We start from the raw sequence: 25,732 nt of genomic DNA, 5'->3' as shown, positions 1-25,732 counted from the left end.
CATAAGAGAGAGAGAGAGAGAGAAGAGAGAGAAAAAAGAGAGAGAAAGAAGAGAGAGAGAGAGAGAAAGAGAGAGAAGAGAGAGAAAGAAGAGAGAGAGAGGGGAAAGATAGAAGCTGATGAAGTCCTCGGCCATGCCGGCAACATCTGGCCGACGACTTTCTGCCAGCGACTTATAAGTTGCGTTTGGTTTGAGTTTTTTTAGTTTTCCGTCGTCTTCGCCGTAAACTTTTCTGCTTTCCCTAAAACGGTGGCCTTTTGATACTCAAAATGGTAAAATAGCCCCCAAAATATCTTTGGCTATCAAATTGGTAGGTGTAACCATAGTGTAATAATAAATTGAAGGGTTGACACGACATAATCTTAGTCGTTAGATGAAAACACTCATGGTTGATGGGACTTGCATCACAAGAAACTGACTGAAATAAAATTTGACTGTTGAATGCAAAATTCTAAACGAAAATTCTGGATTTTGTGAAATTTTCGGAGTAATACAAATTATTTTTCTTCTTCGTCTTTGACCACAAACTCCGGTCACCACCACCACCACAAGTATTTCACTCTATCAATTCGATGAAGGAAAACCCCTATTCACTGGAACCCCTTCTCTCAAATAAAGGAGAAGGATTTCAGTTGAAATTCTTATGGAGCTTGAAACCCTAAACACATCGTGAAGGGTTTGTGGCCAGTCGATTACGAGACCGCCCTCAAGAATCTCGTGGTTGACAGACTGCAATATATTTCGTGGTCAGCTGACTGCAAAATCTAGAGTCTACATCTTGTGGATGGCCCACCATGAAAAATCTCGTAGTCGGTCGACCAAGAGATGTTTGCGGGTAGTCTCGTAGTCGGTCGACCACGAGATCCTTGTGGGTGGTCTCGTGGTCGATCGACAATGAAACCCTCGATTGAGAGTCTAGAACCCTCCTTGAGGGCTCTAGAGTTCCAGACGAGAAGGTTTCCTCTAAAACCCTCTCTCTTCATCTAAGACGAAGAGAGTTTCGACAAACAGTGAGGATAGAGGACGAGAGAGATTTTGCCGAGAAAAAAAGAAAAAAATAGAGATAGCGAAAGAAGAGAAATAGAGAGAGGCTGAAAAGAAAACAAGGAAGGAAAATTAATGATTCCACTCAAAATTTTGTACTTGAAAATCTTGTTGCGTCCAAAAGGTCCGCCTAATATTTCTCTTCTTTCTTGGTTAACTAAACATAGGAAAAAGTAACAAACATATTCTTTTTCCCTAGTAACCCACACAATGGAAAATTGAAAGAATGAAAAGTTTTTCTTTAATGAACCAAACAATAGAAAATATGGAAACTGTTTTCGAAGAAATTTTTTCTCTGTTTTGTCGAGATTTTTCAGTCGTTTTTTTTTCCTTGACCCAAATTGCTATCAACCACAACTTTCGTGTAAACAAGGAAGACAATTAATTTTCCATCAAGCCATCCAGGATCCAGCTAGGAAAATCCTTCTTACTGTGAAATCCCAATCTAGACCATTTTGATAACCTCTCTCTCTCTACGTCACCACGCGGGATCAAATATATGAAATTGAAGCTTCGATTTTCACTTTGATCGTATTGGTTAACACTTCCTTTTCTTTCTCTATCTTGATTTTCCTTTCTATCGCGATAAGTTTCATTTTCTTCGTTGATAATTGTTCATCCCGAATTTGATACAAACAAGCTGATTCTTACTTGGTTTCTCTAGGGTTTACTATAGCAAAACAACAAAATCTTACTCTAATATGTTTGATATGATTGTCATTTTGATTTCTTAGATAAGAACAGTATAGTAAGTGAGATTTTGAATGACTGAGATAATAGTCTTTTTCTTGTAATTCATAGAAGAAAGTAAGTTCCTAAAACAATTTTAAGTTCTAATTGAGTTGAAATTAATGAGAGTGTATCGTTTGAGTTCAAAATTTCCAGAAAGAAAGACTATGGAAATGTATGTGATATTAAGTACTATTGAGTTCAAAATTTTGTTATGTTGAATTAAGGGTTTTAGAGTAAGAGGTTTGAAGTAATTGAGATTAGTAATAATGGGTCATAAGAAGAAGAAACGAGGTGGACATGGAGGAAGAGGTCGGAAGAGTAAGGGTAGAGCTCCTTTGGATGATCATGCTTCTCACGATGGTGATGATGGTGAGCTTCTCGCTGAAGAGCTCACTGCTTTGTAAGTAATTCTGTCTCCTTTGATCAAAATGTTTTTATTTGTAGATAAGAGCGAAAAAGATTTAAATTTAGATAAATTAGAAGTTCGGGTGGTTCAAAATCTATTCAATTTTTTGTATGTCAATTGCTACTTTGCATAGTTCACATGGCTCCCAATTTCCATGTTTAAATAGGCACATAAGATGCGCCTCTCGAGGCAAAATATAGGTGTACCGCATCAAAACTTAGCCTCGGTTTTGTTGTTTTTTCCTCTCTTATTCTTTAACTTGTAGAGGCAATCAAAAGTGGGAATAAAATACTATTACTACATTAAAATATAGGAAACTGAAGCTACACCTCCTCGCTTGCATTGTCGAAGAAAACTACATCGAGGCGGAAAAGCGCTTTTTTAAACATAGCTTAGTTTAGTCCACTCATTAATTTTCTTGGCCAGTTTTAAAGAGTAATTGTGGATCTTAATGAATTTATGTTTAGGCATGCGATATTTCAAGAAGACATGAGAGTTGTTTCCGAGTCACCTCCAGAGTTCATCATGAATCTTAGGTATTTTCTATTGCTGTTTGATTTCAACTTATTGGGAAATTTTCGACGGATCCTTCCTTGACCATGAATACGACTTGTGAAACAGGCCTTACTCAAAAGATGTAGGTTCTGACGATCTCTATGTCTCGGCTCTTCTATCTGTAAGGTATAATGTGGTTTCTGAATGTTTTCTCGGTTTCGTGCTAATATGTACCCACTTGATCCTTTCTTTTTTCAACTGACTGGTTCTGCATAGGCAGGTTTTTGCCTGGATATCCTTACAAATGCCCGAAGTTGAAAATAACACCAGAGGAAGGTTTATCCAAAGATGACGCTGAAAAGCTCTTGTCTTTGCTTCATGATCAGGTCAGTGCGATGCTTGTACTATTCAGATTTCGTACTTACAAATTATAAGTACATGAACTCATTCCAACTCTAGGTACTTAAGTTGCACAATAAACTCATTAGTTTGATTCAGTGTTATGCTATTTTCTCGTAGAAGTAATAATATTTCCTTTTAATAAGAACAAGAATATAGATGAAGTCTAGGAGAAAGAAGTTAATCAGCTATCACTTACTGCGTCAATATTTTATGGTTATGGTTAGTGTAACATATAAAACTGAGGATGCATGATAATATTGAATTGAATAAGCAGATGAAACTTCAGACATATTACCATCTTTCAAGTATGCAGTAATACTGTTTTGTCATTAATCTTGAATTCAATTATGACTCATGATCAGTGCATTCTCCTGCTCAGTGTGCAAATTCAGGTAGAGGTCGTGGCTCGTGTGGGTGTTTACTGAGTTGAAAGTTATTTTTGTTGCTTCAAAAGAGAAATGCCATCTTTGTTATGTTAGTATGGATTTAAATCAGCATAGGCTCACTTATGAGTCCCCATATGTACATGTAGCTTGGAGAAGAATCTACTGATAGTAACTAAGTGATCCTTTTTATTATATATTATATTACTTATTAATCAATGTCTGCCTTACTCAGTGGTGTAACGCGACTGCACTCATTTTCGGTGTTGGTTCATTTACTGTGTTACAAATTTTTTCTTATTCTTTATCAGGCAAATTTTAATGCTCGAGAAGGACGTGTGATGATCTTTAATCTTGTGGAGGCCGCTCAGGAGTTTCTGTCAGAAATTGTTCCACTCGGTCAACCAAAAGAATCTGTAGGTTTTGGCCCTTGTCCCCTAACAATTATGATATGCTTAACACATGCCGGTGATGTGGGTGAATATCCTTAACTCGCACGCAAGTTCATCTTAGATATAGTTGACGAGAAGAGGCTCTCTTCTGCATTGAATATTTCGGTTAGTTTAATACATGAGGAAGACTATAAAAACAGACATTTCATTGGATTCCCTTAAAAAGTTCTCGATGCTCTGCTTTTGTTAACTTGTGCGTCAATTACATCATGCTTTCTCTCTGCTCAATTTTGCATAGTTTGTTTGTCTACATTTTTCATAATTATCAAGCATGTTTCATCCTTAACGGTTAGATGCCCCTGGTCTCCTCTGTTGAACAATCAAAACTCTTGTTATAAATTATAATATATCAGTGCAGAAAGTCATATTCATGCTCCCTGTGTTTAGTAATATAAGGACTCACTAATTTCATTTTTTGTCTTTTCTAAATACATTCTTACCTTGCGAATCATAACTCTTGGCAGGTTCAGTGTGTGAATGTGGATGGAAGGAATCACTGGCTTGACGATGGGGCAATTGCTTGCGAAAAGGCTTCTTCTTCTGGACGACCTATTATCTATGGCCTGGTTGATCTTTTTAGCGGTCATGGAGAATCGTGGGATTGGAGTCTTGGAGCAGAGAAAATTGGAGGGAGAAACTCTCTGATCCGCGGGCATTCACCAGATTCTACACATGTTGGACATAGGATTCAAGGGAAACAACCTTTTCTGCATGAGAATGCAGTAGCATTGCAGGTTCCAAATCCTGGTCAAGTACAAAAACCTCAGATGCCATTAGATGCTCTTAAAGAAGAAAGTCAGGATGAAAATGAGAGATTTTCTCCCACAGATGATAGTGGATCTCCGGAGAGTTCGTCTATGCCTGATGATCAAGAATTGGAGGTAGTAACAAACATATATGGAGAGCTTTTGGCAGTTGGATATGCAACCTAGAGCCTTTTAGGTGTCGTACTAGTGAAGAGATCAAAGATCCTTACCTAAATCATGTTATTCGTATTCAGAGGCATAACTCGTAATTCTATTAAAAAAAATTAAGTATAATCCAGAGTCACCATATACTTTACGTTCTCCGGCGTTCCACGTATTGGGTTTCCCGTACCTTTTTTGGATGGATTCGCGATCTGATACTCCGAATTTGGCGTGTCGGAATCTCCATCCTAAAGCAACCCAAATTCTTTGTTAAAATCTATATGTTAAACTAGTAGAGTTGTTACCACAAGATCTTTTGGTTATGTTTTTAAGTTTGGTAAAAGAAGAAAACATTGGATAGGATCTCTCCTTGGGCTAAACTTTTATCTTTCTTAGACTTCACTGTTTCTTGGGAGGCTCTATTAATAACATTACAGACCTTCCAAATTTCCAAACTTCCCTAGCGTACTACACACTCACATAGTAGCGAATTGCGTACCGGGAACCGTAGCACATCCCGGAGCCAACTGCATTCTAGGTAACATTGATATAATATTCACTTAACCCGACTTTCTGTGATTATCCTTGTTGTCTAACTTTAATTATTATCGGAATCAATTTTTATTTCTGCCTTGCTCGAGCCATGCTTTATCATGTCTAATAGGTGAATAGATTTATTTTAGGACCCTTTATTTTATATTGTTGAAGAAAAAAAAAAAACCTATTTCTATCAGTGCAAGCAAGAAGTCCTAATAAAGAAATAAAACAACTTAGCAATAAATATGGTTATGTGAATCTCGCTCAATAATATCGTAATACTAGTAAATTAGTAATATTCAGACAATGAAAGAAACTACAAAGAAGATGAAGATTTGTATTATGTACTATATGATACAACCTTTATTGATATTATTGTTTTGTTGCTTCCTTTGCAGCCTTTTATCCTTGGGCAGGAGACAGAAGTTGATGATAGTGACATAGATGAACCTTCTTCAACATCTTCAACTTCAATAAGACATGTAGATCAGACTGTGAAAAAAGATTTAATACTGGTATTTCTCCCTTCTTGTTTTGATGCACTTCTTGGAACTCATATTCATAGGACTTAGTGCCATATCCTACGGATGTAGGTTCATCTGCTTCGGGTTGCTTGTGCTTCTAAAGGACCATTTTCAGATTCTTTGCCTCAAATTACGTCTGAATTGTACAATCTCGGGGTAGGTGTGTCACTGTGGTATTTGTTCAAATTATGTTGCCTCATACTGTTGTTGAGATCTAAACGACATTGGCTTCATTATTTCTGGTAAATTTTCTTAGATCTTTTCAGAAAGTGCGCGGGACTTGGCCACAAAACCGCCATCGCTCTTTAACAAGGCATTTGATGATGCTTTTCGGCAGCATGTGGTAGGTGTTTTTCTCTTCTTAATTCTACTTGCAGGAAGTATATTCTCTGTGTAAATTTTCTTCCATTCGTACTATTTATTCTCTAGTTAACTGAGAAACGGATGCGCGATTGAGTAGGTATCTTCTCCTAATTCACAATTTTGGAAGGATGCACTTGATCTTGGAGGAGCGACTACATCTCGTCCTAGTTCTCGATATCTAAGTGACTTTGACGAGTTATCTTCATTGGGTAAAGAACAGTATCTTATTTTCTGTTTTTTTAATATTCTTATGTTTCTCATTGGAAGTTTCAGTCTTTTCCATGAATTGTACCTTGTACGATTCTTAATCAGTGACATGAAATTCTACTCTGAATGTTCTGTCAAGAAATATTTTAGTTTTCTCTTTCACCCTTTACTAATTTGATGGACTGACAAAAAATCTGACGAGGAACATTAAGTTGATAAAAATCCTGACTCATGAAGTGTTCATACGGAGTGCGAGTGAAGCAACCTCGGATCTACCATCTACTACAACCCAACAATCATGATCATGAGACCTTTTCCTCTTTTCCTATGCCAGTCCAGTTATATAAACATCGGCCTTCCATTCTGTAGTGTCCCTGACTCATGAAGTGTTCATACGGAGTGCGAGTGAAGCAACCTCGGATCTACCATCTACTACAACCCAACAATCATGATCATGAGACCTTTTCCTCTTTTCCTATGCCAGTCCAGTTATATAAACATCGGCCTTCCATTCTGTAGTGTCCCTGATGTAACACAGCAGGACTAAGGTTATACCAAGAGGCAAGAACTGTACCGAGTTTTACAAGTAGAAAGCATGATAAGAGCAGGAGTGATGAAGACCACTGACACCTAGATGAAGGATTTTCTTTGGACGAAAAAACAGAAGTAAAATGCATTTACTATGTGGCATGGGAAACAGTGTGTAAAGACTTGAGGGGACTGGGGGTCAAGAATCTAAGGAACATGAATGACGCTCTTTTGTCCAAATGGTTGTGGAAATTTGCGAACAAAAAAGACACATTGTGGGGGAAGGTAATCAAAGATATATACGGAGAATGGAGGGGAGGTTTGGAGATAAAGTATTGTGATCAACCTTATGGCTGCGACGCATGGAGGGGTATCCGCAACAGGGCTGAGAAGCTAAATATGATAACCTAACGGAATTTAGAGACAGTAAAAGCATTAAATTTTGGGATGACGTCTGGTGCCACACTGTCAGCCTTAGAGAGAGATACTGGCCATTTACTACATCTTAAACAGCAGAAAGGGGTCGTGGAACAGGTATACGACAAGGAAGAACAAAGGTGGAACTTGAACTTGAGAAGAAACCTGAATAATTGGGAGATCCCCATCTTAACGGAACTCTTAAACGTTATGGAGCAACAGACCTTATCGGAGGAAGATGACAAGAAAGTCTAAGAATGCGACAATGACGAGGAATTAACTGTAAGAAAATGTTACTACAAACTACAAACTCAACCATGATGAAGCGGATAGACCCTTCCGTGTTAGTAATATAATTTGGAAGAAATCGATTCCGTGAAGAGATGGAAGAGTCTGTGAATCACCTATTTGTACACTGCAGGGTGGCAAACAAGATTTGGAACTACTTTGCCCTCTCTTTAAGGAGTGAGTGGTGTAAACCGAAGACTGTCGCCCGAATTCCAGAACAGTGGGAAACCATAAAGGAATTGGGCTTTGGAAGGGATACGTGGAACCTTATATCGAAAGCAATAATATGGTGCATATGGAAGGAGAGCAACAATGAACATAGAATCTTCAAGGGCAAGAAACAAAAAAACAGAGAATATAATGGAAGATATCAAAGAACCCTCTACCACTGGAATAGAGTACAAAGTTGGGCTAGGCATCAAAGAACCCTCTAGCACTGGTGTAGTGTACAAAGTTGGGCTAGGCTAAGATCATACACTGACTTCGTTTGTAACTGGGAGGCTTTAATGATACAACATATAAATGTAGCTGCACGTCCTGTGAATTCATTATACTGATATACTGATTCAACAGTTTTAAAAAGCGTGATAAGCAAAAACCTAATATCCTATTTTAAAGGCCACACTTAACCCCAATGGCCTGACTGACTATAGGGGCCCATACTAGACTAAGATTCTTTTGAAGCTGCTGGTCTAATAGCTATGATCAATACCTGTTTTGAGCCCTAATATGTGGCCTCTCAATATTCCTATTGGTGCCAAACCCGTCTGGGCATGATATCCCTACATCAGTCCCTTTTCATGGTTAGATTAAATGTACTAAACACACAGAAGTCTAAGACTCTAAAGACTTCGTTGCTCATAAGTAACCTTATTTGAGTTTTATTTTACTTTCTTTTGAAGATCAACATTTTCTGTTGACAACATTCTTTACGAATATCTAACACTTTTCTTTGAACCTGACACATTCTTTCTTGCTCTGGCAGGTCATGGTGGTTTTGGTCATGTTGCTTTGTGCAAGAATAAATTAGATGGGAGGCAGTATGCAGTAAAAAAGATTCGGCTGAAGGACAAACTACCTGTTAATGACCGGATATTGAGGTAAATCTATTTTGTTAACGTCAAGAGAAATAAAGACATGATTTTTCTGCTTACATGAGCTTTTCCACAATATATTCTCTTGTTCTGTACTGATTTATAACTCGAGCACCATTTTCCCACTTACCCCAGAGGCTACTTCGTAATTGTGCTTAAATACTACAGTATATCACTCTATCGGTGGTTCTGCCTCGACTAAAATACACAAACTTGTGATTTTAGGTTCCCAAGACAAGAGTCCAAACGACTAAACCTACCGCTCAGATCTCCCGGATGCTCACATCCACACTGAAGTCTGGCATCCGAATCCTTGATGCATAGAGTTAAAAGCTAAATCCACAAGCTGTGAAGGCCCAAAGGGTATAGCATCAACTTTCATGTGCTCAAAAAAATCGTCATATGAAACCTAGAGAGTTTAGACTTTTAATTAGTTAGCATGAAAACTAGAAAATTCTTGAGTAAGGACCATACTCTCCGTCGTTATGTTTTTTCAGAGGAAGTACTCAATGAGTTGATTAACTAATGCGTTATGAACATATAGCCAGACAGTGTGTTTGAACAATTAAGATGCTGACTCTCATCTCTTAGATAAAACTTTTGTTTGGGTTTTGCTCCTAATTCGTTCTAATTGTCTCTGGGTAAAAGCTGTGTAGCTCTTCTGAACAATTTGTTTAATCCAACCAATATCTTTTTCATGATCAAGAACCAGAATTGTCTCTAGCATGAGTCATATTTGGAAACTGAAAGTTACTACGTTGTTGTACTGCTTACTCTTGAAAAATTGGTGATTTGCATTTCTGGCATCATTTTTAATTGTAGCGTTCTGACAATGTACTCAGGGAGGTAGCCACACTGTCTCGTTTGCAGCATCAACATGTTGTCCGTTACTATCAGGTTGGTTATTTATCGTATGTTTGTCAGTATTTGTTACGCATTTTGGCCATTGATGTCAGATCAGTTTTTCTCACTTTTTTCACGTATAGCACAAAATAAGAATGTCAGCATTTATACTGTCAGTACATTTTTATTTCTTCACGCCCGCTTGCATCATTCACTAGCAACAAGGCCATTACGGCTACTTCACTGGAATACAACCACTACTGTGATACTATCAAAACCATCAAAGTTGGCCCATCTCCACCTCCTTGCCGCTATCATTATGCTACCACTTCATCTACTCTTAGCACTGGCCGTAACTACACTCCTTAGACGACCACCATGGCACCATCACAGAGTAAGATGCATAACCCACCTTTATCTTAGTACCATGGTTTTGACTTTTGATGCCACCACAGCAATCAATAAATCTCTACCACCTCCATGGTTCTAGTACCAAACTCCCGTCGTACATCTGCTAGGTGGATCTTGATATAGTGGAACTTCATAATTTCAACCATGAATCATTTGAACAAGTACAAAGAGCCGAAGACACAGTGGCACATGTAGAAACTGTTAAATCGAGAAGATCCACCAATGAAGTGCAAATATTACATGGGATAAGTCGTAGTAAACATCTTATGGATCAAAACCAAAACCTCTCATCAAGGCGGCAGGTGGGGGAGGGGTCAGTACCAAAGCACTGACCACTTTGTGTTTCTTGAACCATAAAACTGTAGTAGATTCTTTCTCGAAGTATTTGTTATCACGTTTGTACATCTCTTCCTATCAGACTTTCTTTTATATGAAATGCTTATCTTTTTTTTATCTAATAATATGCATTAACTATTTGTGATTCACCAAATGATATTGAATTAGGAAACCATAGTTTCACTTGTGTTGGTTATCACCATTCACCTGGAATTAGTACTCATGTGATGTTCACTTTGAGGTGTTTATTGTCACTTGCTACATAGAAGATTGAACTGTTGGTTAATTCTCAATTTTATATAATCTAAAACAAAATTCAGGCATGGTTTGAAACAGAAGTTGGTGTATTTTCTCGCGATGCTGCTTCGGATTCAATGACTGCAGGTAGCTCCAGTTACAGCAATATGGGGATAACCTCAACAAATTCTGCTGGGAATGATAATAAGTTAGAATCAACATACCTGTACATACAAATGGAATTTTGCCCACGGTATGCATTCATTTTCCTTTGTAGTTACTTATTCGTCGTTTTAGTAGTCTGAAAAAGGCCAATGTAGTGCGTTTTCATAACATCTGCATGTTATTTTATTCGACTTTCAAAACCTATATTAACTTATATAACTTATTGCAAATTTGGCGAACATAAATAAGTACTTTAACTTTTGTAATACATTGTAATATTGTATGTTCTTTATGTTCTCCCAAGTTATATATCTCGGTTATCGTTTAGTCATGAGGTAGGAAGTCAGGATAAGAAAAGCAAATTACAGGAAGTTGGGCACATGACAGTTTTAGTTGGTTCACGATGTAACGTGTTGGCGAAGCTATAGTAGAGGTTTATGAGTTATGACAATAAAATACAAGTGGAATCATGCAAATTCACTGTCGCAACTCATAACTCGTCAAACAAACTTACAAAAAAGTATATATTCATTGAATGTTCTTTGAACTTTGTATTTTGTGTATAAGTGCCTCAGAGAACCCCAATCATCTTCTTTTGAATGCTCAATTTCGTTCAGTGTTCATTCTTAGATCTCTTGCCTGTCTTGGGGTTCTATGGAGGTCTTTTCAAGACACTCTTCCGTAATTGGTTCATCTCAAGCTCCCCCTGTAGAGGCTTGTCTTCGTTGAAGGCCCTACCCCACTTAATTTTTCTGGAGCATCTTTTCTTTTTTGAATAATTTGATTGAATAAAAGGGGGAAAAAACTATACAAAAGGGGGAGAGGAGGTTAATGTGTTAAATTCTCACATCATCCATGCCTCCCAATTTACTACTACATCATGAAAAGAAGCTAACTTAAGGCTCTCAACGTTTTTAATCCATAGGAAGATTGTGCATTTCACATCCTCCACATCCACCTTTGTAGTTAAGTTTTCCTCTTTAAAAATCTTATTATTCCTATCCTTCCAAATATTCCAAAGGATAGCTGCTGGCCATACTCCAAACTATTTCCCTACGCTTTTTCTTCCAAAGCCCGCCCCATTGATTGAGCATCATATTGATATTATTAGGCTTGCACCATTGTATCTTCATGGATGAGGTGAAATAGTCCCAGAGGGTGGGCGGCACTGGGCATCAAAGAAAAAGGTGATCTGTTGACTCCTCATTCAAACAGAGTGTACATCTACCGGGGAGCACAAAGCCTCTGTTCTTCAAGTGTTCAGTGGTGGGGACTTTTTGTAACACCACAGCCCAAACGAAGAAGACTACTCTTGGAGGGACTGCCTGTAGCGGTGGATAAGGAAGGCAGAGTTTCATCTTATTTTTCTGGAGCATCTAGAACATGAAAAAAAAGGAACTTTCAAGGGTAAACCAGTTTCGCGAACAGCATTCTCCATTTGATTCAGAGAACTATTTTCTTTGGTCCAGGGGCACAAATTGGGGTAGATATGTTACTTTTTATGACTTCACGGTGGCTTGGGATGCCCTTGTGTCTACTTTCTAATCATTTGGTTTTGTATGTGGATTAGATGATCTTGAGTCTTGACATCATGTTTTTTAGAAAATTCTCTTGTTGCCTATCCCCGCCGTCTAGGGTTCGTAGGGATCTCAGTACATTTCCCTTCTTTCTAATATATTAATTCAAAGTCTAAAAAAATAGCTCTTTATATGAATAATTCCATAAAAAATGACTTCTGAAACATACTAAAACTAGTGAACCTTCCTAGCTTGAGTATCTCTATATTTACGTAACATCTTAGACTGTTCTCTCGGCCATTCCTATTTATTTCCTTTCTCTGTTTTCTGCTCCTATATCCGTATGTAACGTGTTAGAGAAGAAATTCAAGGATTTTTTCTGGGATGGAGATGGAGAAAGCAAAAGGACCCATTGGGTGGCGTGGGAGAAGTTATGTCTTCCTGTTGGGCAAGGGGTCTGGGAATAAAATGTTTGAGAAGAATGAATGATGATCTGTTGTCCAAATGGCTGTGGAGATTTGGTGTGGAGAAAGTCCTTCTTTGGAGGAGATTCATAAAGGAGAAATATGGGGAGGAGGAGTAGGGTTGGATTCCTAAAACCCCTAAAGGACCGTATGGGGTCTCGGTGTGGAAAGGGATATTCAAGAGATGACACAAATTCAATTCGGTTTCTAAGATCAAGATCGGCAATGGAAGAAATACGAGATTTTGGTTGGATATCTGGGTGAAGGACTCCCCTCTTAAAGATGTTTTTCCTGTTATGTACAGTTTATCTATCTCTAGAAACGGGACAGTGAAGGAATTCTTCGACATGACCGCGGATACCTGGAAGGTCCTGCGGAGAGGGTTATTCGATTGGGAAGTGGAGGAGTCCAATGCTCTACTTAACTCTATTGCTCCTTTCTGTTTGTCCAGTCACCAAGTTTCCAGAGTTTGGAAATCCCTAGTGGTTTCCGACATATCAGTAAAGGCGATGTACACTATTTTAGCTGACAATTTTCAGACCAACAAGCCCATTTTCAGTATCATTTGGAAGAACAACATCCCGATGAGAGTCAGCTTGTTCCTGTGGTCGGTCATTTTGGAAAGGATTCCGACTGTGGACAACTTGAGGAAGAGAGGCTTCACAACCCCGAATAGATGCAGTTTATGTGGTGTGGAGGAGGAATCCTGTACACATCTTTTTGTTCGATGTGGGGTGACAAGGGGAGTGTGGAACAAATTCTTAGCTAGTCTGAATATTGCTTGGACTTTTCCCGAGGCTATTGCTGACATTTTTATGGCATGGAAAGGAATTAAAGGCAACAGCCACAAGAGAGCTATCGTGAATCTAATCCCTAAGGCGATCGTTTGGGCTGTTTGGTTAGGAAGGAACGAAATCATCTTTAGGGACAAGAAGCGATCCCTAGACTCTTTATACTTCGCGGCTAAATGTCTCATTTTCCAATGGAGTAGAAATCTTAAGTGGGCTCGCTCTATATCATTTACAGAATTGGTCGTAGGATGGGATGCTTTCATCTTGAGTCTGTAGCTCTAAATGTTTTATAGGGGCAGGTAGTCTTTTTGTCTGTTCTTTTAGTTTTTTCTTTAGTTCTCTCGCCCCTAAACGGGGGCTAGCTTTGTAAGTGTTTTCTCCCTTTCTTTTAATATTAAATCATCTTTTTAAAAAAAAAACATCTTAGACTCTTCTATATATTGAATCTACCCAAAATAACAAGTTATGACCTTTTTAAATGTTACCTTACACTCTTACAGAGACTAAAAATTCATACCTGATAACTACAAGAATGTATAGATAAAAGTAAGAAGTATGTAAAAACAACAAAAACACAAGAACTCTTCAAGGTTGTAGTTGAATCTCATAGGAGGGCCTATACAGCATTATCAGTTAACATCATACACCCTTCCTTGAAAGCTAAGCAGCTGGTATCCGCTGAGCTATCTGGGTTATCGGACTTTAGGGTTTCTCTGCAGGCATGATTGCCCAATAAGAGTCTTAAGGCATCCGTTCTTATTTGTTCACTCCCTTGAGAGCGTTTAACTTTAATTCCTGACACGTATTTAATTATGCGGCCCAAATTCTTTACATATTCATGTTTAGGAGAAAATTACTGATTTGATGAAGAAAAAGAGCGTTAGAAAACCTGGTTGCTCTTTAACTTGCTGAATGTTTCTTTAATTGCTATTGTTGCTATAGTTTTCTATTTGTCGCTCATTTGTTTGGTGGTACGATTTATGCAGGACACTACGGGAAGTATTTGAATCATATATCAGTCTTTTTGGGAAAGAATTTGCTTGGCATTTGTTTCGGCAAATTGTTGAAGGCCTTGCACACATACATGCTCAAGGAATCATTCATCGTGACTTGACACCGAGTAACATCTTTTTTGATGCTCGTAATGATATTAAAATTGGGGACTTTGGTCTTGGTAAGAACTATCTATTGTCGAGTTTAGTTTCAGTTCTTTTCAGTTTAGACTTCTCTCCATGTTTTTTTAGTTTTGTTTTAGTCTTAAAGGTGTCTTCCAATAGTGTTATTGGTGCCACCATATTCTAGAAAATGGTTAAAAGCGCTCCCACTCAAAACAGGCACTCCCCCTTTTTTTTCGACTTAAAATCGGCTCAAGTCCACCGATTCCAAATTCGGCGGGTTCGAACTCATTTTATGGTTGAACCCTACCATCACTACTGAATAACTCAAATCGGTAGACTCGAACCGAATTTTGTTATTAATTTCGTCTTAAGTCCACCGATTTCAACACCAAGAGTTGCATTGTGGACCTAGAGCCAAATTGTAACAAAATTTGGTCCGGGTTCACCAATTTCAACTCGGTGGACCTTGAGCCAAATTTTGTAATAATATTTGGCCTCAGTCCACCAATTTGGGCGCCTCTAACCATATGGAATAAAACTAGATTTACCAAGTCAAAGGAGGTGTGGAGGCACCAATAATACTATTTGGAGGCACTTCAAAACTTCCTTGTCTTTCATATTTCACTGTTTCTGTACCAAGTACACTCATACACGTTTAGTTATTAACTAATAGTTATTAACTAATATGTGGATGTTTCATAAGTAGGAAGTTTTACATTTGAATATAGGCTCATTGATGTGCTAGTTGGGCTCATTGATGTGCTAGTTGGTTTCTTAGTTTCTGGTCTGCAGCCAAAGAAAGATACAATTCGTGGAAGTACATTACAACCAGAAAAAGAAAAGAACAGCTCCGCCAAAGCTAAAATGGATAAAGTAGACATTATAAACTGTAAACAGAAACAAACTGCACTCGGGAAGCCAAAACTTTGAATAAAGAGAATAGAGTTTCAAATTCAACTACATTATGAAAAGGGAGATTTGTTGTTTGGACCCCCTTTTCTATAATTGACTAGCTGTTTGGACTCCCTTTTTCCAGTGTTGCAGTTTGGACTCCCTTTTGACGGAATATTTCGGGAATATTCCGTCTGTAAAGTTATACTTCAAATTATTCCCACTATACCCTTAGATTATTGATATTGCATTTGGGACCCCTAGTCTTCAATCCAACAATTGTCATTCATAGTTGCTTTCTCTCTCTAAATTTGGTACAATAGAACCCACAACTTCACTGAGATTAATTCGTAACTTGCATCGCCCATTTTACCTACTCTTTCGGCATTGATATTTTTCAGTCATTCATCACCCGATCTTCAAGAGAACCAAACCATGGGTTATTGAATCATTGATGATAATCAAATTAAACCTAAAAAAACTGAAACTTTAATCATTAAAGCAGATTTCCTCACGTTTCTGTGTTAGTGGTGGTGGTGATCCATGTTCACAACCTAAAAAAATGATTATTGATCCAGACTTTAATCATCCTTCAATCAATAATTGTGATGAAACTGATGAAGAGATCATCAAATCAGTTGTGAATGGGAAAACCCCATCATATTCTCTGAATCTAAGACTTGGATCCGCAAAAGAGCTGCTCCAATTTGTCGCGAAGCTTTACAAAGAATCGTAGTCTCTTGATGGATTACCATTAGATGGGTGTGATTATGAATCAATTTTAGGGCGGCGTTGAGAAATGGTTGTCGGGTTTATTCAAATTCCTGTTGGGGTTGCTGGTCCTTTATTGTTAATGGTGTTGAATATTCTTGTTAATGGTGTTGAATATTCAGTTCCCATGGAGGGTTGTTTGGTGGCTAGTACTAACAGAGGCAAAGCTATGTTGTTTGGTGTTGAATATTCAGTTCCCATGGAGGCGAAATTTCATATTTAACAATTTTTTGAAGTATTTGAAGTTTCAAATTGATACATGCTGCAACAATTATATGTATGGAGGATGTTATATATATATATATATATATATATATTTAGTGATAGTGGACGTGGATGACTTGTGTGCATAGTCTTAAGCTGTAGCTAGTACTCTAGTATAGGTATTGGTACCAGGTACTGATACTAGGAGTCACATACTGCAAGTGGAAAAGTTCAGTATGGTGATACGACTGTACACATATTTACATTCATGTCATAGTTGTTAGGCCATTCATTAGGACCATGATTATTTTCACTTTTGATCCAATCACTATTGCATTATACACAATAAACCTTAACCAGAATGGTACTTTATGGTCCCAACGGCAGTTTGCAAATTCACACAAGATGTACGTGTAAAATATTACATTATACCTACTGAAGAGTACCTTATAAGAGTATCCGAGTTCCACATATCCAGTGTCCGAAACGTAGAAAGGTTCAAAGGACTACCGATGTTACATAGGTCTTAGGTTTCTTATTTGGGATATTCTTGGGGTTTGTCAGGACATTCTTTGTACTAACTACTTCTATTCGTAACTTAGATTTACCTGATGCTTATTGTTGCTACTTTCTGCCACTTGGGACAGCTCTGGTTTTAGACCTTTCAATATGTAGATCTGTATGTTTATTGTGTTTCACATTTCAGTTGTATTCATAACTAAAGACTGAAGAATATGCGTTCTTAAGTTAATGTCTGTATATATATATATATATATATATATATATCCTATTTTTTGCTTTTTCCACCCAGAAGGTATTTTTATAATTTTTTGTTCTTCTAAAATTTAGCTAAGTTCTTGAAGTTGGAACAGCTGGATCATGATCCGCTTTTCCCTACTGAAATAACCGGAGTTTCACTGGATGGAACTGGTCAAGTGGGTACATATTTTTACACTGCTCCCGAAATTGAGCAAGGATGGCCAAAAATTGACGAGAAGGTCCGTTTATGGTGATTGTTTTTGCTTAATTCTCTTCTACTGTTTCTGTTTATCAAACCAAACTGTTTGTTAAGAAAGTTAAATCTGTGTATAGCCTTTCACGTAAGACTTCTAGTAACAAATCGCTATTGTATTTAGCGTTAAGGATAGAACCCTGCTGCCTTCTTTCTCAAACTTAAGAAGCGAAAATATGGCATAATATTTAGTCTGTAGGATGATCCAAATTCAACACATTGTTTAAGAGGATCCAGGTTGATGTTTTAGTTTCTTTTCTCAGTTTGAGCTACTTATATTATTGCTTTAATTGTTAAGTTCTCTTTGCTTACAGGTTGACATGTACAGCTTGGGAGTTGTATTTTTCGAGCTATGGCACCCTTTTGGCACAGCAATGGAAAGACATATTGTTCTTTCAGATCTTAAACAAAACAGAGCACCTCCTCCATCTTGGGTTGCTGAATTTCCAGAACAAGCAGCCTTGTTACAGCGCCTGATGTCTCCAAGTCCAGCTGACCGTCCCTCCGCTACAGAACTACTTCAAAATGCATTACCTCCAAGAATGGAGGATGAGTGGTTGGATGGTAAGTTATCTTTACATTCCCTGTCAGTTCAATTTTATTTGTTCCAGGATTTGGTGTTGATACTTGATATATATCTTATAAACATTACTGAAACCTGAGATATAATAATAATTTTGGGAAAGTCATTCTTGAAAATGTTACCGATTTGGTAAAAATGGAAGCTTGTGTTTTGAATCAAGATCTTAGAGACAATTCCTTTTGCATGGCTACTGCATTAGATATTTTCCAATTATTTTTAGTTGTATTTAATTTTTCTTTTAGTATTTACTTTGTTATTTCTAATTACTTAGGACAGAGTAACCATGATAGTTATGATATAAAGAAGAGCATAAAGGATGAAAGAAAGCAAACAGATAACCAGATATATGCTTGAACTTTCTCGGTTTCTTTTCTGTGGCTTGTTAACTTTGTAAACCGTCTTTATATTGTTATTATATTGTGATGGTGTTTCGTCCTTGTTGTATTGTATTGCAACTTCAAACTGAAGCCTAGTTATATAAATGTGTTTGCTCTACAGGTTATTAATACATAACTCCATATGGACTTCTAGTGGCCCGCATTCTTGTTCTTTTACGTAATTACCCTTGGTTACAAATTTCTTTTTCAAATTTTTTTTAAAGATCTACATACGGTCTCCTATGCGCAGATATTCTGAGAGCAATGCAGTCTCCGGAGGACACACATGTTTATGAAAAAGTTGTACACAAAATCTTTGATGAGGAGAGGTTAATGGTGAAAGCCCATCGCCAGCATGGTGTAAGAGCGAACTTGGCCAGAGATGAATCTTCCTTTACTCAGTACACAGATTCAGATACTGAACTTCGTGATTGTGTTGTTGAGATTGCAAAAGAGGAGTTCAGAAAGCATTGCGGAAAGAGAATGAAGATATCGCCTATGCGTTTATTAGATGATTATCAACACTTCAATAGGTATGTTCTTTTACATTTTTTTGTAGTTTCTGCGCCTGTCTCGGCGAATGACTTGGATCACACATGTTGGGACTTAGGATCAATAAGTTTTTGATTACGATGACTAGGAATGCTGTCAAACTTTTGACCCAAGAAGGAGATATTCTTGAGCTCTGTCATGAACTCCGTTTGCCTTTTGCAAATTGGGTTGTCACAAACCAGGTATTTAGTTATCCAATTTTTGCAAGTTCCTAACCATTAATTTTAAGGAACTCAGTAATTTTCCTGTTTGGATGATATATCTTTCTGTTTTATTTCTAAATGCTAAGCTAGACTTGTCTTTCCTTCACTTTTCGTTTTTTACTTTTGGATCAGCCACAATCAAACAATTTACTGGCTTATGAGAACTAGAGTAGTAATTTCATTGACATGAGACAAATTTGTACAATTGCAATACAATGTAAATACAGAATCTCACGTTATACTCATTGAAGTGACTGCGAGTAGCCACAAGTTATTTAAGTAGAGGATACGAGTACCACACAAGCAGAAAATATTAGAAAGAAGTATCTGTGTTATATAGAAAAAAAAAATGGTATTGCAAACTTCTGTGGGAGTTTTAAGTAGTATGAACAAATTTTCATTCCGATAGGAAACGACCATTGATACTCCAGGAAGAATACTAGCACCATGGATGAATATAGTACTAATTGAGTCAGATGCATGTGTTTCAAGAGGGGTCTTGATGTTATGACGATTCTTCCCAGTTCAGAATCTTTTTTAACATTTGAGATCTCCACTCCCATGGCATTATTTTTTTCACGTTGCAGGTTTCTTCTTTTAGACGATATGAAATAGCAACGGTTCATAGGAGAGCAATTGGTCATTCAACTCCAAATTGCTATCTTCAGGTACACACTACTTTTGTGTCGCATTAATCAGCAGGCTTACGGGAGCGTGAACCCATAACAAGAGATACAAAAAGCAGGCAAAAAAAAAAAAAAAAACAAAAAGACAAAGCAAAAACGAACAAAACCAAGCAAGTACATTTCATTTCATTCACATCCTTTGAACACCATCTCTACCATCCTGAATGAGCTGCAGCCTGCAAAAGCTTAACCTACTACTCAAGTGATGAGTTACATTCATTAGCTTTACCTACAGCATCTTTGTAACTCTTTAACAATTTGACAGGGGGACTTTGACATAGTTGGAGGTGCCTCTGCATTGACGGAAGCAGAGGTTATCAAGGTATTGTGTTAGATTGAGTTTGTCTCTGGTTATACACTCATACTCATTTTGTTATTCATGATGCTAAACCCAAGTAATACTATTTCCATATGAAAGATAAGATGTCTGAAGCCTTATTCTGCACATTTACGAATGAAGAGGATTTCTTAGGAATTTCATGAATTTAATGCGGTCATACCCGTGTCACAAAATCCAATCTATGTGATCAAGAGGCAGTAACTTCTTTCTGTTGGTAGTTTAGTTCTAGATTATTTAGAACCTAGTAACGTGGATACTCTCTTCAGAATCTGTTGCTGCACCAAACACAAAGTTCTTATCACACTTTAGCAGGTAATATAGTAATATTAGATCTTGTAGTTATATCTTTTGTGAATTTACACATGATCGGGTTAGGACCGTGAAAGACAATTCTAGGCTAATTCCTTTTGTGTAAAACTGTTTGGTTCAAAAGTAATAAGTAAACATGAAGGACCTAATTTTCACTCTTTGTATCGGACACCTCGTACTTGCATCAGAACCTGATACCTGTACCAGTGTCCTTATGCCATTGTTTAATGATAAACTCGATTTCAGAAGTTGAACTTGATGCAATTTGGAGAAGTATTGCTACCGCTTTTTAATGTTAGTACTTAATAATACAAGATGGCTGCAGGTGGTGAATGATATTGTAACTCGAATTTTCCATCCGGATTCATGCCATATTCGTTTAAATCATGCTAACCTATTGGAGGCAATTTGGAGTTGGGCTGGAATTGAGGTTGAGCTTAGAGAAAGTGTTGCACAGGTATCGTTACAACCAATTAAACAATCTCTTCTGTATATACACATTTTCAGATAAATAGTATGAGTTGATGATTTGTCTTTCCAAATGAAGCTCCTCTCCGTGATGGGTTCGTTGCGTCCTCAGTCCCCTGATCGTAAATCAAGTTGGGCTTTCATACGACGACAACTTTTGCAGGTCTGGAAAGAGAATTATTTTAACATGGTGGATGGTTCTTATGACTTTCCCTGAATGTTACTGAATAACATATCTCATTCACCATTTTATGGGATGGGCATGTGTCTTGCTTGAATATAGTTTATTTGTATGGTGTAATTTATGTTATTTCAATTGGTCTGAACATTGTTGCGTTATTTTTCAGGATCTAAATCTACCAGAAGTTGTTGTCAACAGATTACAAACAGTGGACGTAAGGTTCTGTGGAATTGCTGACCAAGCACTACCTAGATTAATGGGAGCCCTTCCAGCTGGTATTTTCTGCTCTTTTTCACCAAAAAAATAATTTTGATTATTCGGATGATTACTAACAGTCTATGCGTACCATAAATTGCATTTCTGAAGCAGATAGACATACACGCAAAGCACTTGATGAATTATCAACCCTCTTTAGCTACTTGAGAGATTGGAAAATTGAGAAAAATGTTTACATAGACGCCCTTATGCCGCCCCAGGAGAGTTATCAGCGAGACATGTTTTTCGAGGTAAGAGAACACTTGATTAAAATATTTTAATTTCAATCATACATTTCAGGAGCTGATGTTATGTGACCATCAAGTGCTAATTCAGTCGAAGATATGCTCATATACATAATTAAACTTAATCGCCCTAGGACTACTAGCAGCAAAACATTCACAAGCTCATTTACATGTACAACACCCAATATGTATTTTAGCTGGAAACTTCGTGAGTGCAACTATGTTTCCCACTTCTGGCCTATGCTCTCTGACTCGGCCGTGTCAGACGAGTATCCTGAGCCGAGCTCGGTTGAGTTCCCGAGTCTAGGGTTCGACGGGAATGTCTCGGCTAACTCGGTAGACTCCTACGACTCGGGTGTTAACACGGAAGTTAACACAAGGTTTTAAAACACACTTAGTTAAAGAGATAAGAAAGAGGATAAAGGTCATAAGAAAACCAAGAGAGTAAAATCAAATCTGGGAAGATTTCCTCTTCATCTTCTTCAACATTTGAAGTCAGACACTATTAAGGAAAAATCCATCTATTCCTTTTTCCTTTTGAGAAAAGAAGAGAAGGAAACAGCAGCTGACAGCTTTTCTTTCTTTCTTTTGACAACTGTAGCAGCTGCTTTTGCAAACTGCTACTTTATATTTGAAACTCTCCATATAATTCTTCTGGTCCTGAGCCAAGGCTGACGTTAACAGCTAATATGAGACCTATTCTCTGATCATTTTTGTTCATTTACATATTAAGTGAAATAATCTATCAAGTATCGACTCATACCCAAAACCGACGGGAAACTGCCCCATTACACATGAAAAATGAAAAAGTAGAGCTAGCAAAAAAAACTGTTTACAGGACTAAATTAGAAAGACAAATCACAACTAAGTGTGTTGAATGGACGAAAAGAAAATAGACTGAAGGTATAAAACCATTGGGCGTAGCTCTTCTCTTGTAAGATTTGGTTACTGGAAGGCTTATTATTACCCCCAGGCCTGGTCTTGGAGTGAATATTGTATCATATAAAGAGAATACTTGTATTTATCATCGTAGGCAAATATCTTGTTTTGGTACAGATATTCAGTGGAAGAACTCTGCTTGCTGTTGGTGGCCGCTATGATCATCTACTTCATCAAATGTGGGATCATAAACATGTAGGTTTCTAATTTTGGTTAAGTCATGATTACGTAGGGTATGCTTGGCGATCTTCTGTTCCCCAGTCTAAGGATTGACTATTAGGGAGTTGACTTATGTCTACAAAATCACATTTCACCTCCCTTTCCGTTGATCTGTCTTTTCCTTTTCTCCTTTCCTCCAGAAATCAAATTCACCAAGTGCTGTTGGTATCAGCCTTGCATTGGAGACTATTCTTCACCAATCTTCAGTTGAAATCAGACCTTACAGGTGCAGTATTCATATCCTATGTGTGTGCGTTGACAGAACTTCTCAAACTCTAGCTGATATTAGACATTCTTAATTATTGTTCTTTCTATTTCTGCTTATCAGCCTATGTAGAAACGAAGCTAGCATTCATGTTCTTGTTTGTTCAAGAGGTGGAGGTGGTTTGTTAAAAGATCGGATGGAACTGGCTGCTGAGCTGTGGGAAGCAAATATCAAGGTCAGCATTATAACATGCTCTGGTAGAACCCTAATATTTTAATGGCAAAATCCATATAATCATAAGGGCGCGATGAATAAGACCTACTAAATTCGATGAGTTTAATATCTTTTCTGAGACTCCTAACTTAATAAAACTATTGATAGGATAGGATATTTTATGCGCTAAAGATTATTTATATAAAAACCTTTGAATATTAAGAGCATTTTTTTTTAGTAAAAGAAATCCGTTCTTGACTTTTCGGGTTACTCACGAAACAAAACAGTTTGTACCGTGTTCTATTTATGTGGTAGTTGCATCATTCCAGTTTGTTTATATGATGGGTATCGATGTGCACCAGGCTGAATTTGTCCCATTGTTGGAGCCAAGCCTCACGGAGCAGTACGAATATGCAAATGAGCATGACATTAAGTTCCTCATCCTTATAACTAAAACTGATCCGCCTCAAACAGGACCAGTCAAGGTAAACTGACGGATCATTCATTTATCTTTCAAGTTTGGTAACCGTCAAAAATTCCATTTTGATCGATTTCCTTGCTTTCTGCATTTTCAAATCTTTTTAGCTGCAAATAGAACTTCTCTCCGACTTCTTAAATAAGCTCCGCTCCCTAAGAGGGGGCCCTCTGATAAAGCGACTGGTGTCATATACAGAAAACACTACCATGCTACAAACACGCATTTTTGTTGAACCTTTTTTTTTGCTTACCAATACCCTCTAACCCTTGTCTCCTCATTAACCAGTGTTACTATGTAAAAATGTAATCGATTACCTTATCTCTCTATTTACCTTCGCATATTGTCAATTTCACTTAAATTGCCCTTTAACGATTCCTATTTGAGCTTTAATTCTGCAATTGATCTAAGAGGGGTTGCTGCAAATGGTTAGCTTCCTATAGACAACCAAAAAGGTCCAAGACGAGGCTGATACATTACTTTCTTGTTAATTACATCCTTTCTGGAGACTTATGTAATGCTGTTGATATCTTCATATGGGGACCATGTCTTTTTTCTTCTTTGCTGCCTCATTTGTAATTGCTGCACTTGTCTTTAATAGTAGCATTAGATCCTTTAGGTATCTGATATTGTTCACTTGACTCCTCGACTCCTCGTACAGGTCCGTAATCTCGAACTTAAGAAAGAGAAAGAAGTAGAGAGAGGAAATCTTGTGAAGTTTCTTACCGAAGCAACAGCCACCCAGTTGAGAAACCTAACCATTTGGAACAAAGCTTCTCCAAGTACCAATGTTCCAGGTATTTTTGTTTACGTGACTAGTGATTTCTGATTGTTATCTTTTTTGAAACTGGGAATAAATGTACATTGTGATTACAAACATAATGCCTCCCAATTGTAAACAAAGTCTGTGAAAGGATGAAGTTTAGCCCAAGGGAAATTCCTGCTCCAGTGAAATAGTGTAACTTTGATATGGTCTATGGTCTCAGCCGTAGAGTGTTCAATATCCCTGAATATTCTGCTTTTTCTTTGATTTCTGATTGTTATTATTTTTCATCCTTCTTGCTCCTCAAACCGCACTTCCTTTTGCATTCCATGATTACTTCCTCCCATGGAGCTCAGACTCAGAGAGGCACCCAAACGCCTTCTTTTATTAAGTTCGTGGATGAATTGAACTCACCAATTTCTATATTCAGTTTTTGCACTCAACATACATGATGACTCATGAGGCTTACAACTAGTTGGATTGATGTAAATCTCGATGGGTCAAATGGGCCGTCAGATAAAACCTCCTCGAATTTAATCGGGGCTTCATCAGGACCCAACAAAATTGTGTATTCTTTCACCTTTTTCGTCAAGCGTAATGTCTAAAAGTAACAGTTTTACTTTTGTATTGAACAGGAAAAGGCAATAACAGTGAAAATCAATAATTGATGTGTTTCCACAAGAGCAACTAATGGCAACCTTGAGACTTATGTGATGGAATTATTGGAGGGTATTTTCACCTGAGATCTGCAGATGGACTCCGTCCCACACTCCATCGATATCTTGCTGGATAAATTGAAACTTGAACAACTACTCGGTCGGCTTTTCCAGTTATATTACAGATGCCCGATGAAGGCTTTTTGTTCTCCGTTTTCTAGGTTAGAGATGAAGAGGTTGTTTAGGTAAGTAACTTCATAGGGAGACTGAAAGATAAAGTATAGCAGCAGATGAAGAGGTTGTTTAGGTAACTTCATAGGAAGATTGAAACATAAAGTATAGCAAATGAAGAGGAATAATTTTCAAGTGTTAGTTATGTTTATTGAATTTCATGATTTTCTGCTTTAGTCTATGGTATTGGTTCTAACAAATGTATGAAAAAGTGGTTGTTTAGGCCAAAAAAAATTAGTCTAAATTTATATCTAATGAAAAATTGTTAGTAAGGTGTCGTTTGGCAACCAAA

General features: G+C 37.5%; 1 protein-coding gene across 2 annotated transcripts; it reads left to right on the top strand.

Moving 5' to 3' along the window:
- Window positions 1-1,167: 1,167 nt before the first annotated feature.
- Window positions 1,168-25,712, top strand: GCN2 (protein kinase family protein). 2 transcript variants are annotated; one of them, XM_086644714.1, is made up of 30 exons: window positions 1,168-2,176; window positions 2,650-2,718; window positions 2,804-2,863; window positions 2,958-3,063; window positions 3,774-3,878; window positions 4,379-4,795; window positions 5,758-5,874; window positions 5,953-6,039; window positions 6,140-6,226; window positions 6,344-6,455; window positions 8,672-8,786; window positions 9,623-9,677; window positions 10,691-10,860; window positions 14,531-14,718; window positions 17,378-17,526; window positions 17,855-18,104; window positions 18,751-19,033; window positions 19,141-19,234; window positions 19,843-19,923; window positions 20,207-20,263; window positions 20,916-21,047; window positions 21,138-21,221; window positions 21,406-21,514; window positions 21,609-21,745; window positions 22,796-22,873; window positions 23,038-23,123; window positions 23,226-23,337; window positions 23,678-23,800; window positions 24,452-24,587; window positions 25,189-25,712. In XM_086644714.1, the coding sequence occupies exons 1-30, from the start codon at window positions 2,043-2,045 to the stop codon at window positions 25,215-25,217; spliced, it is 3,762 nt and encodes a 1,253-aa protein (XP_086500840.1). In that variant the 5' UTR covers window positions 1,168-2,042; the 3' UTR covers window positions 25,218-25,712. The 2 variants fall into 2 exon arrangements, with proteins under 2 accessions (XP_086500840.1, XP_086500839.1); XM_086644713.1 differs by having other exon boundaries at window positions 21,606-21,745.
- The last annotated feature ends 20 nt before the right edge of the window (window positions 25,713-25,732 follow it).

This window comes from Eschscholzia californica, unplaced genomic scaffold (genome assembly GCF_041429995.1).
Source record: "Eschscholzia californica isolate CP2 unplaced genomic scaffold, dmEscCali1.0.p SCAF_5, whole genome shotgun sequence".
In the NCBI taxonomy this organism is placed as follows: Eukaryota; Viridiplantae; Streptophyta; class Magnoliopsida; order Ranunculales; family Papaveraceae; genus Eschscholzia; species Eschscholzia californica.
This window is presented reverse-complemented; position numbering and strand designations above follow the sequence as displayed.